At 38.8% G+C, this 22,438-nt stretch overlaps 1 protein-coding gene across 2 annotated transcripts; it reads right to left on the bottom strand.

Moving 5' to 3' along the window:
• Positions 1–303: 303 nt before the first annotated feature.
• On the bottom strand, positions 304–10,370 carry galr2b (galanin receptor 2b). Of its 2 annotated transcripts, XM_084925507.1 has the most exons (4): positions 10,197–10,370; positions 8,109–8,200; positions 7,090–7,472; positions 304–2,597 (listed from the first exon to the last, which is right to left on the bottom strand). In XM_084925507.1, the coding sequence occupies exons 2-4, from the start codon at positions 8,148–8,150 to the stop codon at positions 1,832–1,834; spliced, it is 1,191 nt and encodes a 396-aa protein (XP_084781633.1). In that variant the 5' UTR covers positions 8,151–8,200; positions 10,197–10,370; the 3' UTR covers positions 304–1,831. The 2 variants fall into 2 exon arrangements, with proteins under 2 accessions (XP_084781633.1, XP_084781634.1); XM_084925508.1 differs by lacking the exon at positions 8,109–8,200 and having other exon boundaries at positions 10,197–10,369.
• Positions 10,371–22,438: the final 12,068 nt, after the last annotated feature.

Raw genomic sequence — 22,438 nt, 5'->3', positions numbered from 1 at the left:
TTGCAAAAGCAGAAAAAACATTTTTTCTGGAGAAATAAGAAACAATTCTTTACCTCAAGTGTTAAAATGAACTCCTTATGTAGTATAAAATAAGCAAAGACAGATGGCACTGACCTAGCATTTTTGTTGGTGGCAGGAGAAACCAGAGCACCTTGATAAAAAAAAAATACAAAGATGCAAACTCCACACAGGTTTGAACCCAGGACTCTCTTTCTGTGAGACAATAGATCTAACCACTGTTCCACCATGTGCGAGGTAACCTCCTGGAGCTTATTTTGCTACTAACAAATAACCTCAGTACAGTTTCACAGCAGAAAATAGTTTATTTGTTTTTAGGTGTGATGTACATTGTGTTTTAAATCACTTTGATAGATATTTATTTAAATATATTTTCTTAAAATGTACAACAGAGATATACTTAAGTAAGCTGTATACCATAGGATGGGATGGGAAAGTATTACAGCAAACACACTTCAGTATAATTTTGCAAAGAAACGTGTTGCGTCTTGAAAGAAGTCCAATCTTTCAAGGTGAAAACTGCATCTCGCACAACCTGAACAGAAGACAACTAAGAAGCTTTGTACAGCTCTGAGGTAGGAGACAACCATACAGCAACACAAAACAGGGACACCCTGTGGGTGTGCTTTCATTTGGAAAAATAAAGCAAATGTATGATAACCAGTTCACAGTTTTTTAAATACACAAATAAAATACACTTAATACATACATTTTAAAATACATAAATCTCAATATATAAGTATGCCTTTTGAGAAACATATTTATTTAAATATAGCATTTCACACCAAACATGCCATGAATTTGTTAATCACAAAATACAATTATAGCAATAAACTATGCCCAGTTTTTTTTTTTAAAGATTTCTACCAACAACTGCTTGGTATCAAGTTTTGCTGATACCAAACATGTTATTTTTACTTAACATGTACCACCTGTCAATATCTTGAAAAGACAGAACAGCATCTTCATGCAAAATACAAAACAATGAACCCAAATAACATTCTGCTCCACTTATGGAGCCCTAATGACTTGGAGGTTGAAGTAGGTCAAAATGTTGTATATAGTGCAGCTAAAATTGAGCTAATGCCGGATAAATGCCATATGAGGGCTCGAAGCACCTGAACACGAAATCTACAGTTGAACATGGTGTTGGAAATTCTAATGAATCCCATAAGATGGTCTTTATATGGAGGAGGAGCACTGCTTTGCTGTGCATTGCCATATTTCTGACTTTGATGCCTGAGCTCTAGAGGGACCCCAATCCTCCATGAAAAAGCCTGTTTGAAGTCAGAAAAGTAGCATATAGTGCTGACTCACATGAAATTCCCTCCCCAGTTGCCAAGGTATTAATATATATTTTTTTGGGATCAGGTGAAGCATACCATAACATTATAGGACAGGTTCTGTGTTGGTCCTAGAAAGTGTTAGGACAATATGAAGTCTCAAACATTGTGACAAATGACAATATGAGGTAAAGTGCAAACCATGATTAAGGCAAATAGTGAAGACAGGGGAAAGTGAGAACATTTCTCATTTAGCTTAACAATAAACATTTCTAACTTTCTAAGTAACAGGAAGTTGTTTTGGGATATAAAATATATGTTTAGGTAAGTGATAAAACAAATACATTTCTGTAGTGGACTAGCTTTATGCTCCTTAATATTTTGTCTCTCCAAATATGAACAAATCCCTGTTCATCTTTTTTGCCATCAAAAATATGAATATATGAATAGTAAATGTTTAAACATTAGCTTCAACGTCTTTCACAAAAGGCAATCTGTGCTGAGCCAATTTAGCCAATCTGAACCAGTTGTCAAGTCTGCTGCTGCTGAAAGGGCAAATTCAGGGACACGGTGGCTTCTCTTGGCTCTGCGACTGGCCTGTTGATCATTTCACATTCATTCTGTCGCACGTTCTCCTCGTTCATCTGTGACACCTCCGTAGAGCCGGCTTCAAACCCAGGCACAGTGTTGGCTACATGAACCACGTGAACCTTATTTCTCCCATGTTTACTGAGGATGCAGCTGAAAACCTTCTTGAAACCTTTGCGAAAGTGTTTGGAGACCAGAGCGTACACGATGGGATTGACACAAGAGTTGGCGTAGGCCATGCAGTGAGAGAGAAGCCTGAAGGCATATGTGGTCTGATTAAATGGGAAATCTCCATACAGGTAACACAAGATCACCACGTGGTACGGCAGCCAGCATATACAGAAAAGTACAGTGACGATGATGATCATTTTGGTGACTTTGCGTTTAGCCCTCTTGGATTCTGACATGCCGTCCAGAGGGTCAACAGCCGTCCACAGGTACTTGATAGTTCGAGTGTATGAGAGGCTCACGATGAGCACAGGGATGACATAGCCAAACAGGAAGGTGCACGTATCCAGCACCTTACGATTCTGCTCCTCCCAGCCGGGGATACACACAGTGCTGTTGGCATAATCAATCAGGTCATAGTAGCTGAGATATGGACCCGCAAAGACCAGGGAAAGACCCCAGATAACTACCATGGCAACCACAGCATTACAAGGGGTTCTTAGCTCCCTGGAGCGCAGAGGATAGCGAATAGCCAGATACCTATAAAGACAAGAAAATAACATGTTTGAGCTGTAATCTCGACTGCAAAATACAGAAAAATGGGGACAGCAGGTTAAAAACTTTAGTAATTAAGTCTGAACTTATAACTGTATATGTCAAAAAGTAGAAAGTGAAAGATTACTTGTGACTGCATATCTTTAGTCTATATAGCTGTAATTTACTTTAAATGTTTTAACTGTAATAATACAAGACAATACAAAACAGTCAACATATCAAAAGCACTTAAGGGAGAAAAACAGCTCACATGAGTGTGTGATTATGTTGCATATGTCTCCTAAATTCTTGTATATACTCATGGATAATATAACTGACAACAATGCATTACATTTCATTAGATTTACATTCTGTAATATTTATTCTTAATTTGCAAAATAACCAGTAACCAAAGCTGTAAAACCAATTTTGTGGAATAAAAGGTGAAATATCTGCTAGAGCTTCAAGAAGCTGAAATCAATGACTTGTCATTTTATCATTGTCTTGACTCTTAAAAGTCACTTGAAAGCAACAGTTTCCTCAAAGAATAATTTCAAAGGCAACAAAATAATGGAATTTTGCACACAGTCACATGTTCAACCACAATTTTCCCTAGTGTGATTGTACTATAAATCCAGAAATTTATAGTAAAGATACCAGCTTTTTGGCATATTTTCCAATACAGCACTAAAAAAATTAAAGAAACACTTTGAAAATAAATCAGATCTCAATTGGGAACAAAAACAAAATCTACACTAATATGAACTGGATAATGTATTATGAATGAAAGGATGCCACATTATTTGATCAAAAATCAACCTACAGACAGCTGAAGACACTGAAAATCACAGAGGATAAAATGATGTGACACATTTGTCCATTTTACTGAAACTTCATTGCAGCAACTCAAACAGGTACTTAGTAGCTTGTAAGGCCCACATGTACTTGTATGGATGCATAACAACACTGGGGCGTGCTCCTAAAGAGATAATGCATGGTGTCCTGTGGGATCCTCCTCCCAGATATGGACCAGGCCATCACCAAGCTCCTGACCGAAACATAATTCCCCTCAGGTGTTCTATTAGATTTATGTCGTGCGAGTGTGGGGGCCAGTCAATGATATCAGTTCCTTTATTCTCCGAGAACTGCCTACATACTCTCACCACATGAGGCTGGGCATTGTCACATACCAGGAGGAACCCAGGACACAAATCAGTGCAGTCAGACCATCACTGACTCATCCACAAAATGGTCATGCTGAACAATGAACGTTATGCTGCCTGAACAATTAAAGTCACTGTGGGGGGTTGGGAAGCGTATCTGTAACCGGAAGGTCGCCGGTTCGATCCCCAGGCTCTCTGTCCTGGTCGTTGTGTCCTTGGGCAAGACACTTTACCCTACCGCCTACTGGTGTTGGCCAGAGGGGCCGATGGTGCGATATGGCAGTCTCGCTTCTGTCAGTCTGCCCCAGGGCAGCTGTGGCTACAACCGTAGCTTGCCTCCACCAGTGTGTGAATGCGAGAGTGAATGAATAGTGGCATTGTAAAGCGCTTTGGGTGTCTTGAAAAGCGCTATATAAATCCAATCCATTATTAAAGTGCCATCCTGGAGGAGCTGGACTACCTCTAGTGCATCTCTAAGTAATTTCATTGACAACAAAGCACCTGAAATTGATTAACCACCCTCTCTGCTACTTAACCAACCAGATCAGTATCCCAGAAGTTTAACTGACTTGATTAAAAAGTGTTTCTTAAATTTTTTGAGCAGTGCAGTTGGATCCTTTGAGTAGGTATTATTGTAACAGTAGTGCCACCTATACATTCACAATGAATTCACTCACACTGAAGTTTTGTGGTTGACTGGTAATCATTCACTTACTCCACTGCTGTTTGTTGGTTCTACTGAATAAGACACCTTAGAGACAGTAATATCCACAGAGATGGCATATAGGCTTTTTCACTAAGACGAACTTGCATAAATTGTAAAACAGCAGGAATAACAGAAAACATGCTTGGTGCTGTGCTTTTGATTTTACTCAGCAGGTAGGAGATGAAGGCACAAATCCCACAAGACACTATGATGCTTTCAATAAAAGCTGTCTCTTTCACTAATCTTACAGCATACTGATTATCACATATTATCTCTGCAGTTGGAACCTCATCATTTCTTGGTTGGTTAGTCTTTAAATATTTGGCATATGTAACATGCTGCTTTATGTGTTATATGTTCTCCAAGGGAGTATTTTGCCAAAGGCAGGAATTCTCAGAAAACAAAATGTCCATGTCCTTGCTTTTCACATTTGTAGGACACTTCAGAAAGCCCAGTAGAAACTGAGAAAACAGCCTTTCTGGTTTTTGAAAGCTCAGTGAATTGGGGCCACGGTGTTTTACATTAAATTCAAAAAGCAGTCACTTTGAACCTGATGGTAACTTGAAACCTCAGTGGTTTGGAAAACTACAAGTATTCAGACATTACTCTTTAGTTAAATTGAATTAGCTTTATAAGGATTAATATAAAACAAATGGGTCTGTTTATGCGCTTATGGCAGAAATTAACTGTTTATGTATCCAAATAATGTTTTACTAAATTTAAACAGAAACAACATTTATGAATGATTCATCTGTGAGCCTTTTTTAATATATAATTCTGCACCATAAAAACAGAGGATACATATTATCTGCCTGCAGATAGCACATTCAGCAGCAAGTCATCCCTTTACACCGTTTTGTCTATGTGTGTGTGTCAGTGCTGCTATTCCCCCAGGCTTATCTGTGGCTTAATTTCTGCTGGGGATTCTTGGTGTAAACTGTAACAGTTAGCTTTTTGTATGCGATGTTGCTGTTTTTGTTTTGTTTTTCCTTAATAATCAGTGAAAGACGAAGGAAGAAGACAGGACATGTTCATTACCCTCCCGACTCAGGTGTTACTGTTCTTTTCCACACTGAGGGGGAAATGACTATTGAATCCTCTGGAGTGTAAACACAGCCAGTGTGAACAGAGGGGTCTGCTGAAGAGGGCAGCTGCACACTTACAGCTCATATTGACTGATTATTGCTGCCCAACAGCTATAATGGTGGCTTACGGCTTATTCTCCGAGGGATATAATTTTTAGCTTCTGGAGTCCATGTTTAAACTCCAGATGCGAAAAATGCATTTGTGACAAATTAAATGTGTAATATTTCGGAGACATTGTGGGAGAGTAAACAAAATAAAGCACAACAAAAAAATTAACAGCGTGACCAGGCAAATAAAAGCTTTCTCAATGCTTTCCTTAGGGACTTTTGAAGGCTATTGTATGTCCTAGAAATGAAAAACAATGGATTCAGTCGTTCAGTTTTTCCCAAAATCTTGGCAGATTGATGTATTTTTTTTTTCTTCCTTTATTTAAAACTATATTTGTTGTCATATTAGGAATGTAGCAGGTGGAATATCACATTTTTCATCATTTACACAGGCATTTTTCATCTCACCTTTAAACTAAATTTGTATTTGAGCCCAGATATTTGTGCCCTCAGTATCCTTCTCATTTCCTCTCTTTAATAAATTTATGTCCTTGCATTAAATAATTTCCTTACATTAATAATCCATGCCCTTGCTTGTTTTTCTCTTCTCCTTTCTTTTAGATATAAGACACTAGAAAGCACTGGCGATACACATTGGCATCAAAGACACTGAATGTCTTAGATGTTAGAGAAAGAACATGTCAGCTTTTAACGTGTTTTGTGCAAAATCCAAATACCTACATTTAGAGTTTAACAATAAAGGACAGACTGTGAGAGACACAGCTATAGCTGTTGATTTGATGGAAGTAATTTCTGTGTACAACAAACTTGAGGCTAATATTTTCTAGATTAAAGAGAAATATGTGAGTGTGTGATTAATTAGGTTTATTTTAATTTCAGATCCAATTTTTTTGTGTTAAAAAGGAGGTATATTAAAGTATGTGCCACCTGAGTTCCCTGAAAATCTATGTTGACACCAAGAAAATGACCAACACCTACTCATAGTTTAATTAATAGAATATTAGTAATGAATTTTGGGTGATATATCCAAGCACAAACATAGAGACAAAGAAATAAAGCAAATGCTTAAATTGCTGTGGCTCAGACTTCGGTGGTAGATCTGCTAAATGAAACATAGGTGGTTTGATTTTGTTTTCTTTTTCTTGTTAGCCAAAATGATCGTCCTGTTTAATAAAACAGAGTATTGCAGGGCATGTTGCTAACCAAGCTAGCTAGTCTCAGCTAGCCTTAGCTGATAGAAAAATAAGAGCAATAACAACGAAGTGGCAATAGCCAACATAGCAAACTTCACTTCAAAATGTTATCCACAAATGGGAGATGTTATATATAGGCTATGCATTTATCAAGCAAATAGAACAAATATGATTGATTTCAGATTCTTAAATATGATAATTTGCTAATTTTTCTGTTCTTTGTGGGTGAAATTTGCTTTAGATGTTCGGTATTTCAGCAAAACAAGTATTTTGAAGCAATACCTGTCAACAGACACGGTGGCCAATGTGAAGCTGCTGGCGTACATGGTAAGGTTGATAAAGAAGTGGACGACTTTGCACATGAAGGAACCGAATACCCATCCCTCCAGAGAGTAGATGGTAGCTTGGAAAGGAACGCAAAAGATGATGAAGAAGAAGTCAGCCACGCTCAAGTTGAGTATGAACAGATTGGTCGTGTTGTACGCGACCTGTCCACTTCGCAGCAGTACAGCGAGCACCAAACTGTTGCCAATGGTGCCGAGCAGGAATATGAGAGAGAAGACCACTGACACAATTACACTGGTGGGGTTCAGTTGATAGCTTTCAGATACATTGGCTTGCCCTCCCGGCCAGGTGAAATCCTCAAAGTCTGACATTGTGCAGGTCTGGAATGAGAGAAGAAAGGAGACAAATGTTAGACATCACTATCTTGGTGGTTTTAGAATCACTTCTGTGTACGTCTTAAATCCCATTAACTGATAACACTGTTGTCCGAGCCAAACCCTTTCTTATCGGCTTATGCACTGGTGGTCGATGTTGACAATATGATGAAGAGGTAGTTTCTTGACAAGTTATTTACAACTTTTCAGAGTATGCAAAAAAGGCTGCATGCACCAGAGGATTTTTTCATCCAAATAATCCCCAGTTGGCTCATGTTACACGTATTAATGAGACAACAATGAAAGGCTGCTTTTAATTGGCTGATGTTTTTGACAGATGTACTGGGAATATTTTGAGTGTTTAATTGCAAGAAATGTTGCCTTTAAATGTTACAGGATGAATTTCAGCGGTATTGCTTATTTTATTCCCTTTATCACAGCATTAAGTATTTTTATTAATCTTTCTAGGCTTATTCATGTCTGGGAGACTTGCAGTTAACAGTTTGCTGCTGTTTAATCATACACCACAGCTGCTGGTTTTCAATATGAAGCAGGTGGTTTTCAGTTTAGTGGATCAATCCATTAACAGGTGCTGATTGAGTAATTCTCCTTTGTAATTCAAGGAATTTTTGCAATGCTCACCGGCAAAATCACTCTGAGAAAATCAGAAGACCAGAAGCTCATCTCTGCTTGAGGGGATTTGCTCTCAGGAAGATTACATCAGAAGGGATCATCTGTTCATGATGACAAATGGTGAGCAGAGTATTTGTTTTTCTTTTTGACCAGCAACAATATCATATTAGAGCTTGTGATGTGCTTCAGTTTCATAAAGTGATGTCTCCAGTGAAATCAGGGTGCACTTTCGGCCATTTGTGGTAAATTGTTTTGCGACAAGTGGCGCAAAATAAGGACTTGAAAGTAAAGAAGTGCTCTTAATTGTGACTTAGCGAGACACACATGAGGTAGTCTCCAAACGTTTTATTCAAGCCCTTTTATTTGTCTGATTTCAGCTAGATAAAAATGTTTCATCAGTTGTTTTTAATTATTATTATTCCCAGCTGTCATTTAATAATACTATTAGCTTCTGGTTGTCATTAAAAAGAATGCTTGCTGAGCACATAAGAGCCTAGAGTTTGTGATTTATCCATTGTGCTTTGTCCTTTTGGGCCATAAATATTTAATTCAGAAAATTCTGAGTACCATTATAGGTAGCTGGAAACAAATACACTGCTTCCAGCTGTTGGGAATACTAATTTTTCTACGGAGTGAACTTCAAAGCAAACCACCAGTAGGTGGAGTGTCTTGCCCAAGGACACAACAACCGAAAGTGTCCGAGCCGGGGCTCGAACCGGCAACCTTCCGGTTACAAGCCGAACACCCAACTCTTTGAGCCACGATCGCCCTTCCTAAAACTGAAATCTCCCTAAAGAAGGAAAACAGTTGGACTAAATTGAAGCGATGTGAATAAAGGATGCTCATTATCCTACCTTAATCAATTTTTTATATGAAAGACGTGGTGAATGATTAATGCTTCGAGTCTGTAGTAGCAGAAATGTAACTGCTTGTAAAAGAAATCACTGAGCTTTGGGTGAAATTACAGCATGGACACGTTCCGACTGAAAATGGACAGAGTGGATTTTAATTTGGCAGTCTCCTTAGAAATTATGAAGAAATCAATCTTCTGTTTTTTAAGAGAGGGAAGCAAAATCAAAATGAACAAAAATGCTGTTAATGCAGATAATAAATCGTCGTATGTTGTGGCTTACTTTGACTCACTCTCAGCCTTTTTTGCTTTTATGTATCAGTCCTCAGCAAGCTGAAGATTAATTATTGAACATTGCTATTAAACGTTCAGCATCCTTTGGGTATTACACTGTACTGCCATCTACATCCACATAATCAAAATTGTGACTGAGAGCAAAATTAGGGGATATACTGATTACAGTCAGTGGCAAGTAAGTGGAACTTAAAGTCGTGAGAGGAGATGAAGTAATATATCCTCATTAACCTTACAAAGAGACAGGAGTATAATATCAGCTGTTTGTTGCTGCAGAGGTATTTTCCTCACAGCTTTGAGTTCATGCCAGGCTTTAACTTTCTCAAGCACGGTGAAGATGAGTCCCCTTCTTTCCCACTAGGAAAGGTAGTTGGGGCTGATATTACATTTCCAACTGCAGAGGGATATCTTGGCTAAGACTCCACTGAGCAGGGAAGATGTTTAAGCCTCAGTGGAATCGCAGAAAACAGAGACCCGTATACACGAGTTTGATCGTCTCATAGCAGAGCGTGCAGTACCTAACAGGTTGTGAAATTTACAGACTGTGATTGAACTGCAGACTGAATTTTCGGTGGAGAAGCAATGAAAATAGCTAGAGCTAGAGAAAAAATAGAAGTGCGATGGGGATGTAGGGCAGCCTGAAGCAGACATTGCCAAATGCGGCTTTATTGTGAGTCTAAAAATAATGACCACAGAGAAGACATTGCATCACTGGATTTCACATCATTATCAATAAGAAACAGAGCTCGAATAGAGTATGTCATTTTAAACCTTCATCTCTGGCAAACTTTAAATATCAGCAGAGGGGCTACAACATTGTTGCATCCTATAATCAGGTGATACAAATATGCTGATAAATATAGACCGTAAATGTTCTATACATACAAATGTTTACACCGCATGAACAGCAGAATTAGCATGCAAATCAGGCAGATGCAGTATGATAAACCTACCAGATGGGTGGACAGTATCCAAAGCGTCAGCACTCCTCTCAGATTAGGAATGACACTCCCAGACCCTTTCTGTTGAGATGCTCATACTCTATGCTGTGAAACCTCTGTTCTACCAATGCACACTGATGTGCATCTGCCTCCCGTTGCTGGTATCTTACTCTTTCTCCGCCCCCCCACCCCCACCACTCTTCCTCTGGTGAGGACTCCTCCTCCACATTCACTTTAATGTTCACACTTCACTGCAGAAAAGCATTGCAGAGCCAAGGTATGAAGGCAAGCCGCAGCAACTGGCGGTCTATTCATGCTCACTGTAAAATCAGGGGGATCACTGACAAATAACCACAATAAGTGGCAGTGATAGCCCGTCTCTAAAGACTACTCTGCACCCAAGCCAGCCTGCCCTCAAATGAGGTGCTGGTCTTAGTATTTAGGCTTTACCCTATCTTACAGGTTTGTAGCGAGTTTAGCTGAGGGGGAGAACAATTCAATTTACTCAATTCAAGAGGGAGCAAAGGGAATGCAGTATTGTCAGTGGTGGAAGTTGAATTATTGGGTAAAGTTAGGCCAACATTAGGTTTTGATATTTAAAGGGGTGTAAAGTCAATAGGAATGCAATCCATTTTACTGAATGGATGCTGCTGTGATGTCACATGACCAGTGTCAGAGACTATTTAACTGCAAGTAATTAAACAGAGTTAAAATTTGTAGTTCTTTGCTGGATGTTGGACTACTACTGTTAAACATGAATTTGTAAAGCTGAATGTGAATATTTCAGTTTTTTTTCTAGTTACAAGTTTTAATTTTTGTTATTTTGTAGTAGTTTCACAGAGGTTGTTGCATGTCGTTTTAAAAGTGTCCATTAGATGCAGTGCTTCCTCCTGATGGAAGCATACATACACCCAGCGAATATGGGGAAAATGTACTTATTTATTTTTACCGCACAATAAAAAACAGAATGGTCATCAAATACACATAAATAATACTGCACATGCAACATGTAAAACAAGGAAATTGAGATTTTTCTGTATTATATGTATTTCTTAGTTTTATGTTGGCATTATGAAGAGAAACATTTGGAAGAGCCCATGTTTACTACTGCATTATATTTGCTTTTAACTGATACACTGAGCTTGTGACCAAATCTGTGTTCCAGCTGTTTTGACCAGTAAAACAGTTTGCGGTCTCTCTTGTAATGTCTCTTTCAAAATGCCCCAAATGTTTTCAGTGGGTTACAAGTATATCATATTGAAAAACAGCATGCAGGTATAAAACTGTATTTTTGCACCAACGAGGACAATCCCAACATTCCCGTTATGGTGTGCAGCGTACGGAAACTGGACAAGTAGAGAACAAAAGAAGTGGCAGAACTAGAAAATTACTAGAAATAGAAAAACCCAAGAAATGTATGGCTCTTCATTTGATCCATCCACTGTTTGCCAAAGCCTCATCAGAAATGTACTTAGTGGAAGGGTGGCTGTCAAAAACCTCTTAAGGAAGGTAAACAGGAGAAAAGCCAAATTACACAAGAACTGGATTAAAAAGTGGCATCTCATGGAGTGGTGAAAATTTAAAATTTATGGTTCACATTATTATTAATATGTACAGAGGATATCAGGAGAGAGGCACAAGAGTGAGTATCATTCAGTAAAAAGGACTAGACGTTACAGTCCCTAATAATGCATTGCTGTAAATGGAGAGACTCTTGAGGGATGGCTGTTATGAGGAAAGGCAGCTCAGAAACTTTACCAGCAGCACATATCATTGTGTGCCTCAACTTTCGGTCTTTTACCCAAGCTAATCTGCCATCTACAACCATCTGTAAAAAACACGCCGAAGACTCTGTCATTGTTTGGGACTGCATTCAGCCAGTGCTGTTGGGGAGCTTGTCAGAATTGACAATCTATCTAAGCATACCTAGATAGAAAAAAAATACACAATGGAACATTATCAGTCATGGACTAGCTTCCCCAGCACTCCAGACCTAAACATTATAGAAGCAATGTGGGATCATCTGTCATGGCCTGGGTCTAGGGACCCAGGGCTCATGTATTTTAGTGTATGTTTATGTTTATATTTTCCGTGTGGTTTTTTGGTTTTCACTCCTTTTTCTCCATGTTTCTCCGTATGAGCTTCCGGAGGTTTTGGTTTGCTGAGGAGACTGCAAACCCGGAAGTGTTTCTGCTCTAGAGACAGCCACACCTGCCGCTCGTTGTCCTCTGCCAGCTGCAGCAGATTACGCTCGTCAAGGGAGCGGCATTTAAGACTGTAGCTGAGCTGAGGCTGACGCTGGATCCTTGAGTCAGAACTCGTCAGTACAGCCGCGGACTTGGTATAAACCTTCGAGAAAGTAGATTCCCTGCTAACCTGAATGTGTTTGTGTTACCAGGAATCTGGAGCGGAGTGTGTTTTGGAAGTCACGGTGTGGGAGTTTTTGGAGTCGCCACTGTTTCACCTTTCACGAACATCTGCACTGTGTGGGATTCAGGGAGAATCGCCACGGGACCACAGTGCCGGGATTTTGTATATAGTTGTGTGTTTTCCACCCCCTGTCAATAAATCCACTGTCCTTCACTAAGAGTCTCGCGTTTGGGCCCTACTTTCACTGCAACTCCACGGTCTGCCATCGCAGCCCGTGATATCATCTTGACATAGAACAGAACAAAAAGCAGGCAACTTAGAAATAATAGCTTTGGATATATTCCTCAGTAAGACTGGAGAATCACTCCTGAAAACCTCTTAAAGAAATTACAACAAAGCTTGTCTAAGAGAGTTCAGGCTGTGTTGAGGAATAAAGGGTGGTCATACAAAATTATTGACTTGCAAGGTCGTTAGAGTTGTGCAAAATGTTTCAATAAACCTATGTCAAAATTTCCTAGCAAAATATAAGGAAATGAGAGGTGGCTCAAGACTTTTGCACAACACTGTAGTTTCTAGAGATTGTCTGTGTCAGACTTCTGTAGTTCTGCCTAATGTTTTACTGTATGCATTCAAAGCCAATAGTGAGACTTGGGTGTGAGTGCTTTCATATCACTATGCATGTTTTATATCAACATTACTAGACAACTGCTAATGGATATCAAAGCAAACAAACAATAAAAACCATAGATAGAATCTGATTCATGTCAGGTATAAAATTAATGCTTTGAGGGCCAGTAAAGGGTCGAGTTGATCTGATTCATTCAAAATGAAACGGGGGACCAGAATGACTCATGTTGCAGGGAACAGGCACTCATGACATGTATGTTATTACTCATGGCGAGTTATGATTCATTTAGTCACAGCCAAAACAGTCTGCTAAATAAAAAGCCTCTTAATGACATGTTGTCTGTAATACTACAGAATGAAACATCTGCACATCAATCAAATTTTTAGTGTTTGTTTACCTGATAAAATAATTTACATTTTATTAATAGTGCCGATTTTTTCAGGGTATTTTTGTTTGTTTGATATTGCGATGTTTTATTGGTTATATTAAGGATTTAATGTCGAAATGTAGATATGGGCTCCTCATGTTTCCTCTTGTTCTTTTTCGCCCGATCAATTGTTCCTCTGGCCACCCACCCATCTATCAAACTGACAAGTGTGCACTCAGCATTACCCACTGCCTCTGCCACCTTTTATAAACAAACTACAGCACATGTCAGAGGGAGTATGGATTACCACTACATGTTACAATGAGGCCAAACAACTTATCCCTTTTATTAAAGGGCTGAATTTCACATTGTGTATTTACACACTAATTAAAATGCAAACCCAATTAAACAAGCTTTTGGGCATTGTCATTTCTACGCCATATTGAGTAGAAAATCAGCGGGATCTGACGTGGGTCTGCCCTCGCTGTGCTGCTTGGAGTGAATCAAATAACATTCAGATTCTATCCCAGGATCATCAGTCTGACACATTTCCACCTCTTCCTGTTCCAAACACAATCTCTGACAGCCTGTTTTCACTGCTGTCAGCCACCATCCATCAAGGAATTACATGAAACCAGGCTGGACCAAACGTCTGGGCACATCATCATTTCTACACCTGTGGACAAAACACACACACACATACACACACAAAAAACTACCTCCAGCTGCATCCATATTTAAGATGACCATCCTATATAAAAAATGAAGGTCAAAACAACAGCCAGTGAAAACAGCTTAGTTTGGTCAATGTTGGATTGTGCTCTTGGTGTAGCACGGTTTAACATTCAGAAATACCTCTAGGTTTTGTTTTATGTGAGTGTTTCCATGGCAACAGCATGGATCTCTATGAAGTGACACACACACGCACAAACCCACCGCCCCCAAAACAGGACGGATTTCCACTTAGAACACGAGGACTAGAGTAGTGTGACATTTTACAAAGTGGTCTACAAGGAAATGCAATGATTTTCTGAATCATTAAAAGTCAGTCTGAGACTAACGATAGCCAGCATTAGACATTTCTTTGTAGAATTCAGCAGCGTTGTAGTAAAAACACAATAACCTTTTTAGCGTTCACCCTTGACAAGCAACTCAAATCAATCAGGACTCGTTCAATTTAAAAACAAGGGGGCGCACCAACTTATTAGTCTTCTGCTGAAGTACAAAAACAAGCGTTCAGTATCGATGTTTTACAGTATAAGTTATTTTGCGCATTGTTTGTATGCTGCTGTGATCCTGCCTCATTAGTCCTTGCTCAGTGGAGAAGATCAATTACAGCAATGGTCTCAGAGGAAATGAGAAGTGCATATAAGGTGAAATGTTAAACTCACATTCACACCTTGACTCTTGATCATTGGAGCGTTTATATTTGCTGGAACCTGCTTTGCACAGACTGGTGAACCTGAACTGTGTCTTCACTGTGCAACTAACCGAAGCTGGTAATGGAAGAAGCACTTTGATGCAACCAGTATGCAACTTTAAAGACAGAAAGCAAACAAAATCATACAAAATCCCACAGAAGTCCGGTCAGTAGGAGCACAGGTGATTCCAAAATGTCTCCCGTGACTGATGTTTAATATCATAGGAAGTTCTGCTGCACACAGTTTTACTTATTTTTTATCACATTATTTGTCATTGTCAGTCAACTAGCTCAGAGTTTTTACCAACAGGAAGTAATGAATTGACAGCCAGCTTATTCACAGCAATTTCAGCACATCAGCCAGGGGGGCTTTACTCAATATGTAATATTTGACAGCAACACATTGAATGAGACTGAACTGGATGATGGTGCATTGATTTTGTCTCTCTTTGTGCACAACTTTAAACTCTTCTGAAAATGACGCATCATATATAACAAGAGGAAAATCACTATTAAAGGTGAAAATTGGAAATTTACATTTTGTTCACTGCTGAATTGTTATCAGTCACATTTGGGGCCAGTGTTAGCTTGTTCTATAAGCTAGCAAGCTCGGTAGCTAGCAAGTTCTCATTTGTAGCTGAGCTGCTGAACATAAAGAAGCCGGACTGGTGACAAAAATTGGGAAGAAATGTGTTTTAAGCGACTTTGAATGTGGCAGGGTAGATTTCCTTTACTCCTGAGCGTGGTAGAAATATTCTTGCATCACCAGTAAAAGTTGTGTTTTTGCACTTAATATCAACACTGCAGCATGTTCATGGATAGAGCCTGGTCAGTGTTCTGAATGTGGCTTATTTAGCAAGTCACAAATATTCAACAATGGCTTTACAGATTACAAGTTTTAGAGTTTTATTACTGTTTACATGGACTACCACCATCTTGGATCGTGAAATTGGGGTTGGTGTGACTGCTCTAACTTTAGATATTGGAAGTCTGTCTTGAGGAGAAATTACTGTACTCTGAAGTTATGACTTCTGACTTCAAATAAAAAGCATGAATATTCAAGAAACTGCTGCTCTACTTGGATTTACCACAACCATCTCTAATACCACATGAGTATTGTTGCTGAACATTTACGACCACTATGTATCCATTTTCTGACGACTGCTTTCAGCAAGGTAACACTTCACGTCTTAAAGCTCAAATCATCTCAAACTGGTTTCTTGAATGTGAACATGTTCACTGTGTAAAGTCCTCCACAGTTACGATCATACAATCATACCTGCTATTAATCAGTCATACGTGCTATTAATCTCTGTCTCTCTTCCACAGCATGTCTTTATCCTGTTTTCCTTCTCTCACCCCAACCGGTCACAGCAGATGGCCCCGCCCCTCCCTGAGCCTGTTTCTGCCAGGAGGTTTCTTCCTGTTAAAAAGAGTTTTTCCTTCCCACTGTCACCAAAGTGTTTGCTCATAGGGGGTCATGTGATTGTTGGGTTTCCTCTGAATCTATTATTGTACGATCTACTGTACAATATAAAGCGCCTTGAGGCGACTGTTGTTGTGATTTGGCGCTGTATAAATAAAATTGAATTGAATTGAATTACGAGATATTCATTCTGTAGAGCATGTTTAGAATGTGGTGGAGATAAGCTTCATGCCAACAAATCAGCAGCAAATATGTGATGCTAGCATGCCAATATGGACCAAAATAGAATTGGAGCAATGTTTCCAGCATTGCAAAAAACAACAATAAAAAAAAAATTACTCTTAGATGTTAAAAAGGAGCACCTTTTCCATTTTCTCTGTTTTGTTTTGATGGTAAAATTTCATATTAATGTAATGCTACCAGCATGGCTTAAGGACTGTCAGTGGTCAGCCTCAGTTGTTCATTAGGCTTTTCATTCTAGCATCATTAACTAAGATGGTGAATATGGTAGCTTGTCAGTATGCCCCATGTTACCATGGGCACTTCATTAATGAGGCCATAGCAGTCTCTGTGGGTTATCAGCCATAATTGATTATTGATGAAATAAGTCTAAGCAAGAGAGGAAATGTAGAGCGCTAGAATGTCGTACTACAGATGGGAAAGCTAGCCACCCAATCATAAGAGAAATACATCAAAACACCACACTAATAAAATGTGGCACAGCAAACTATATCACCATCAGGAAATGGCAAACACTCAGCCCACCACTACAGAGAGTGAGAGGCTAGATTAAATCAATTCTGAAATGGCAAATAAAATGGCAAGATAAAAAAAGGACTGAAATACCTGATAGTATATTAACTCTAAAGTAAGTGGCAGCCTGCACTCGGTAAACAAACAGGACACTGTCACGGATTTGTTGGCAATCATCTCTTTTCAGCTTCACTACAGGAAGAGCTATGGGAGAACCATTAAATCAATAATAATAAAAAAAAAATACAATGCCACCTCTAGAGCCACCATACAATAAAAACACTAAAATTAATAAATAATACAGCGAGTGAAAGGTTTGGCTTTCCGAAGCCACAAGCGTACCAAACAATCTCAGCCACATGAGTTGACTTTATTGTGTCTGTGTCTCTCATCTGATTGGTTATTGCCTCCTGTTTGGTTCTGAGTGTTCCCAGGAGACATTAGCATTTTGCTCAAAGTGCTGGCCAAGCTACAATTTTAGTCCTCTAATAAGCTTATGGAATAAATTACCTTTTACTGTGAAAGTACTTTTGCTACTTTTTAAGTGAACGTCAAACCACACTTGGGCTGTGTAAAGTACATTAAAAAAAAAACAAAAAAACAGTGTGTTGCAGTGAATCCTTTATGTTTGAGCTGTTCACACTAGAAGTTGTTTTACCAACTCTGCTGTGTGCTCTGGGACTGTGAGCCAGAGGAATTAGAGATGAGAAAAGAAATTGAAACAGAACAGATTTCCTTTCCGACTGTCCTAATTGCTTGCTTCATGAAAAGACTAATCACGGTGACAAAATGAGGGTAGATTGCAGACTGAAATAATGCAAGGATTGCAGTGCTCCCACAGGTCAGTCCAGGTCTAAGCTACACACTGTATATGAATATCCTGTTGTTGTCATAGAAACCGGTACAAATGATGTCTCATCTGTACTTACTGTTTAGTGCAACACATTTGTCTTACTGTGCATCTGGCAGAAGTGTTTGGTTTTTGTTCTTTTTCTGTCAGGCTGTGCTGAAGCTCTGTGAACAGGCTTCTCCTTCAAAGGGACTTTTTTTTTCTTGAGGTCTCTGCAGATGACAATGTTTGAACTTTTGCCAGGTTTACTTTCTAAAAACTGGCATCTTAAAAAATGATATCGATCCATATTACATGCTGTGTTCACGCCATGGGGTTCAAACTGACTGTGAAAACAAGCCATCGTTTGACTTACTTGCAACAGGCTAATTGGTTGCGTTACAAACAACTAATTTTCACCACTGTGCTGTAAACACATCTACTGTTATTTATTCAAGCATCCAGTTCAGCTTTGATGTGATCCAGACTTAATGTGGTGACACTAAATGACTGTGTGGATTTTGGTGTGATTTAAGAGAGAAGTCAGTAGTGGCTTGTTCCTGCTGCGAGTACAGTTATGAATGATAAAGGATTATTATTTTTTCAATCCAGAAGTCCCAATGATGTTGAACCTTCTGCTCCATGGAGAATCTGACTGATTTAATTGATTAGCAAAGAGAGAAAACATTCATTAGCCTTAGAGACACCACTTCAAACAAAACATCATCAAAACAACAGATGCACATCTCTTGTGATGTCATGATGAAAGGACTGCTTCTACATAATTAAAACACTTGAAGAAGCAAGAACAAACAATGGAAAGCTGATTGAAAAAGAAGACCCAACTTTTGTCACTGGAAAGAAGACCATGAGATAACTCAGATACGGTTTTTGTGATATTACAAAGTGAAACATTTCAATTAGTAATGTCATAGCTAACTCGTGTCCTGCAGTTTTTAGATGTGTCATCAATCCAACACAGCTGATTTAAATGGCTAAATGACCTCCTCAACATGTCTTGAAGTTCTCCAGAGGCCTGGTAATGAACTCATCATTAGATTCAGGTGTGTTGACCCAGGGTGAGATCTAAAACCTGCAGGACACTGGCCCTCGAGGCCTGGAGTTCGAGACCCCTGCATTAGAGTATTAGCATGAGAATTCATTAATGCAAAAACATTTTCCTGTTTACCCCAGAAAGGTAGGCATATTGGTCTGTCAATGAAATTAATCTATTTATTTGTTTGTGTTGATTCTGATGTACCATTGTTGAGTTCTCCAGATAAAATGTTTTTAATAACGTTGACATCATCTGGTTCTTACCAGTAGGGCTGGGCCATATCATACCATTCACGGTAATACCGGTATAATGTTGGGCAACGACAAGAAAATGAAATATCGCGATAGAATATGGGTAAAACGCGCATGTGCAGTGCCTTTGTTTTCATACGCACATGAAAAAGGCACTTCGGCGACGGAGAACGACAAGGGCGAAAGCGGATCGTTGAATGAAACGGATGAACCAGAATTGGTTTGTAAAAATGCTGCAACTTCAATGGTGTGGAACTGGTTTAGCTTTCGTCTGTCAGATACACAACAAAGCACTTTTTGGTAGAGCATGCTAGAGGACCGTCAGTATTACCGTGTTTTTTGGAAAATACGGCACACTTAAAATCAATCCTTTGATTTTTCCGAAAATCGACAGTGCCCCTTATAATCCCGTGTGCCTTATGTTTGAATTCTGGTTGTGTTTACTGACCTCGAAACGATTTTATGTGGTACACGGCGCTCGAAAATCTGTCAAATGTTTTAGTACGACTTTGCTAAGCTACGAACCCGCACCACTTGATGGATTGTCGGAGCATTACGGCTATCGTAGGCAGGAACCTCGCGGAGTGATACGTACGGTGCTTCAACATAATATTACTGTATTGTGTGTGTATAACCTCTTTTTAAGTTTTGTGGATATTATACATGGTTATGCTGAGGATATGTCGGCCAATTTCCACTGGAAATGCCTTTTGGTTAAACTGTCAGCAAGGAATTTGCATTTGCACTGTTACGTTTTTATATAACTTTAAAGCAAAAAACGGACGCTTGTTTAAGTGAAAATACATTGATGGGTTTTTTTGCACTAATAAAATTGTGGAGTTGTAAAGTATTTTGTCTAGTGTCAATTATATTGTCAGTTATATCGTTATCGCAAATTTTCAAATCTATATCGTGATAAATATTTTTGGTCATATCGCCCTGCTCTACTTACCAGGTTCTAAAATTAGGGAAATATCACCTCAAATAACCAAGAATATATGACATATTACACCATATTTAACAAAAATGGAGCCAAAATGCAGAACCAGTGTGTGGAAAAACTTAGTACACTCCATGATTCAACATCTTGAAGAATCGCTTATTGTAGCAGTACGCTAAAGAAATCATCGTCTGTTTAACTATATCAGTCTTTTACATCATTGTGAAGAATTTTGTCCCACTCGTTTCTTTTTTTTTTTCTTGCATGACCTTAATTCTTTCATAGATTTACTGCTGCTGTCTTTGAAATTACTGACCTGTTGCACGACCCAACTCCAATGAAACCTCTGACATCTGACTCTAGAATACTTTGGTACACAGCGAGTTTATGGTTGACTCAGGATGCCCAGGTTGTCACCCCTCCACCATCATGTTTGACGGTGTTTGTTCTGATATGCTGTGTTTGGTTTTCATCAGATGTATTAGGTTAGATTAAAAAAAAGTCCTGTTGCTGTGCATTACAACCAGGCATCTCCACTTTGCCTCTTCTGTCCAAATTACATTTCTCCAGAAGTCTTGTGGTTTGTGCAACTTTGCAAACCTAAGCCATGCTGCCATGTTTTTTTTTTTTTTTTAAAGAGGCTTTCTCTTGGCAACCATTCAAAACAAGCCATACTTTTTCAGTAAGCCATAACACTGTCATGAACTTTAACATCTATCATGCTAACTGAGGCGTGTAGAGTCTGAGATGTAGCTTTGGGTATTGGACAATCTGAAGGTAAATTTGCTGGTAAAATTGGCAGCCGTCTTAAAAAAAATTTTCACTTGTGAATAACCTTTATCATTACAGAATGATGGATTTCAAATTGTTCAGAAATGGCTTTATAACTGTGCCCATATTGATGAGCAGCAACAGTCACATCTTTCAGTTCAGTGCTGATGCCCTGCTTCCTTGACATTGTGCTAACACACACCTGAATGCTTCAGACCAACAAAACTACCAAAGTCTGTGCTTTTATAGAGGTGCTCACACTTACAGATGAATTTAGATTTTCACTGCTTTTACATTTGGCAAGATTTTTAATGACATGCTGTAATATGTCATTAATATGTTGTGCTTTGTCGTTCACCTGAAGTTACATTTACCTAATTTTAAGTCCTACATAAAAAAACAGATACCTTTTCATGTTGTGATACATAAACCCCAAAAAGAGGGTGCATTTTATTTATCATATGAGTACAAAGCAGTGTATCTGCATAGTTAGTTGTTTTTTAAAAAAAAAACAATAACATGAAATTGCTGTTGTAGGTCAATTGATATCTTAAGCTTGACTTCACACTTAATGATCAATCCCACACTATGACTTCAACAAATCTATGATCAGTCAAAGTAAGAGGTACAAGAATGTTAGAGCTTACAAAAGACCTTCCTGTTATTCTTTAATTATTTCTTCGTGGAAAAACATGCATACGTTGTCTAAAACAATTTATTCTGAGATATAAATTAAAGTGTGCCCAAGCGTCTCCTGCTGTCTCCCTTGGACTGGCTTCTTATTGATCATAGTGCAGTGTCAAGGCAGGCACTCCCCTGGGTCCTTGGACTTACTGAGATATGAATGTAGTGTTGGTTAAATGACAAGCACAGATAATTACACACAGAGGTACAGAGCCATAGCACAAAAGAAGACATATCAATTAATGGGAGCTGAAGTGGAAAAATTGGCAGCACTCAGAAATGCCTCAGCAGTTTTTACCAATCTTCCACTAATGCTCATCCATATTTTATGCTTTGAGATTCTATTGAGTGCTTTTGTTATATTATATAGTCTTTTTCCATCAAGTTAACAGCAATCACACTACCAAGATGTCTGGGTCAGATCTGTTAACACTTATATTTAGCTTAACAAAATGCCATAGGTCTGCAAGACATCACATTGACAGACAGGCACACGATAATAGCTGTGCATGTCTCTCAGATTAGTTCAACTCAGATTCTAATTTGTAACACGACTGAAACATTTGTTCATGATGCATTATTGTCATTCCTGTTGCAGAAAGGAGATATCTGTGTGTGTGTGTGTGTGTGTGTGTGTGTGTGTGTGTGTGTGTGTGTGTGTGAATCTGAGTGAAGGGTGGGGCAGTATTTTTAGTGGCAAGACCTTTGAGTGTTGTTACACCTAAGTAGAGTCTATGCTGCCGCTCTTTGTGTAAAAA

This window comes from Perissodus microlepis, chromosome 4 (assembly GCF_051167445.1).
Source record: "Perissodus microlepis isolate ML-2025 ecotype Zambia chromosome 4, ASM5116744v1, whole genome shotgun sequence".
NCBI classification, from domain to species: Eukaryota; Metazoa; Chordata; class Actinopteri; order Cichliformes; family Cichlidae; genus Perissodus; species Perissodus microlepis.
The sequence above is the reverse complement of the archived record's forward strand: the minus strand, read 5'-3'. Positions and strand labels throughout refer to the sequence as shown.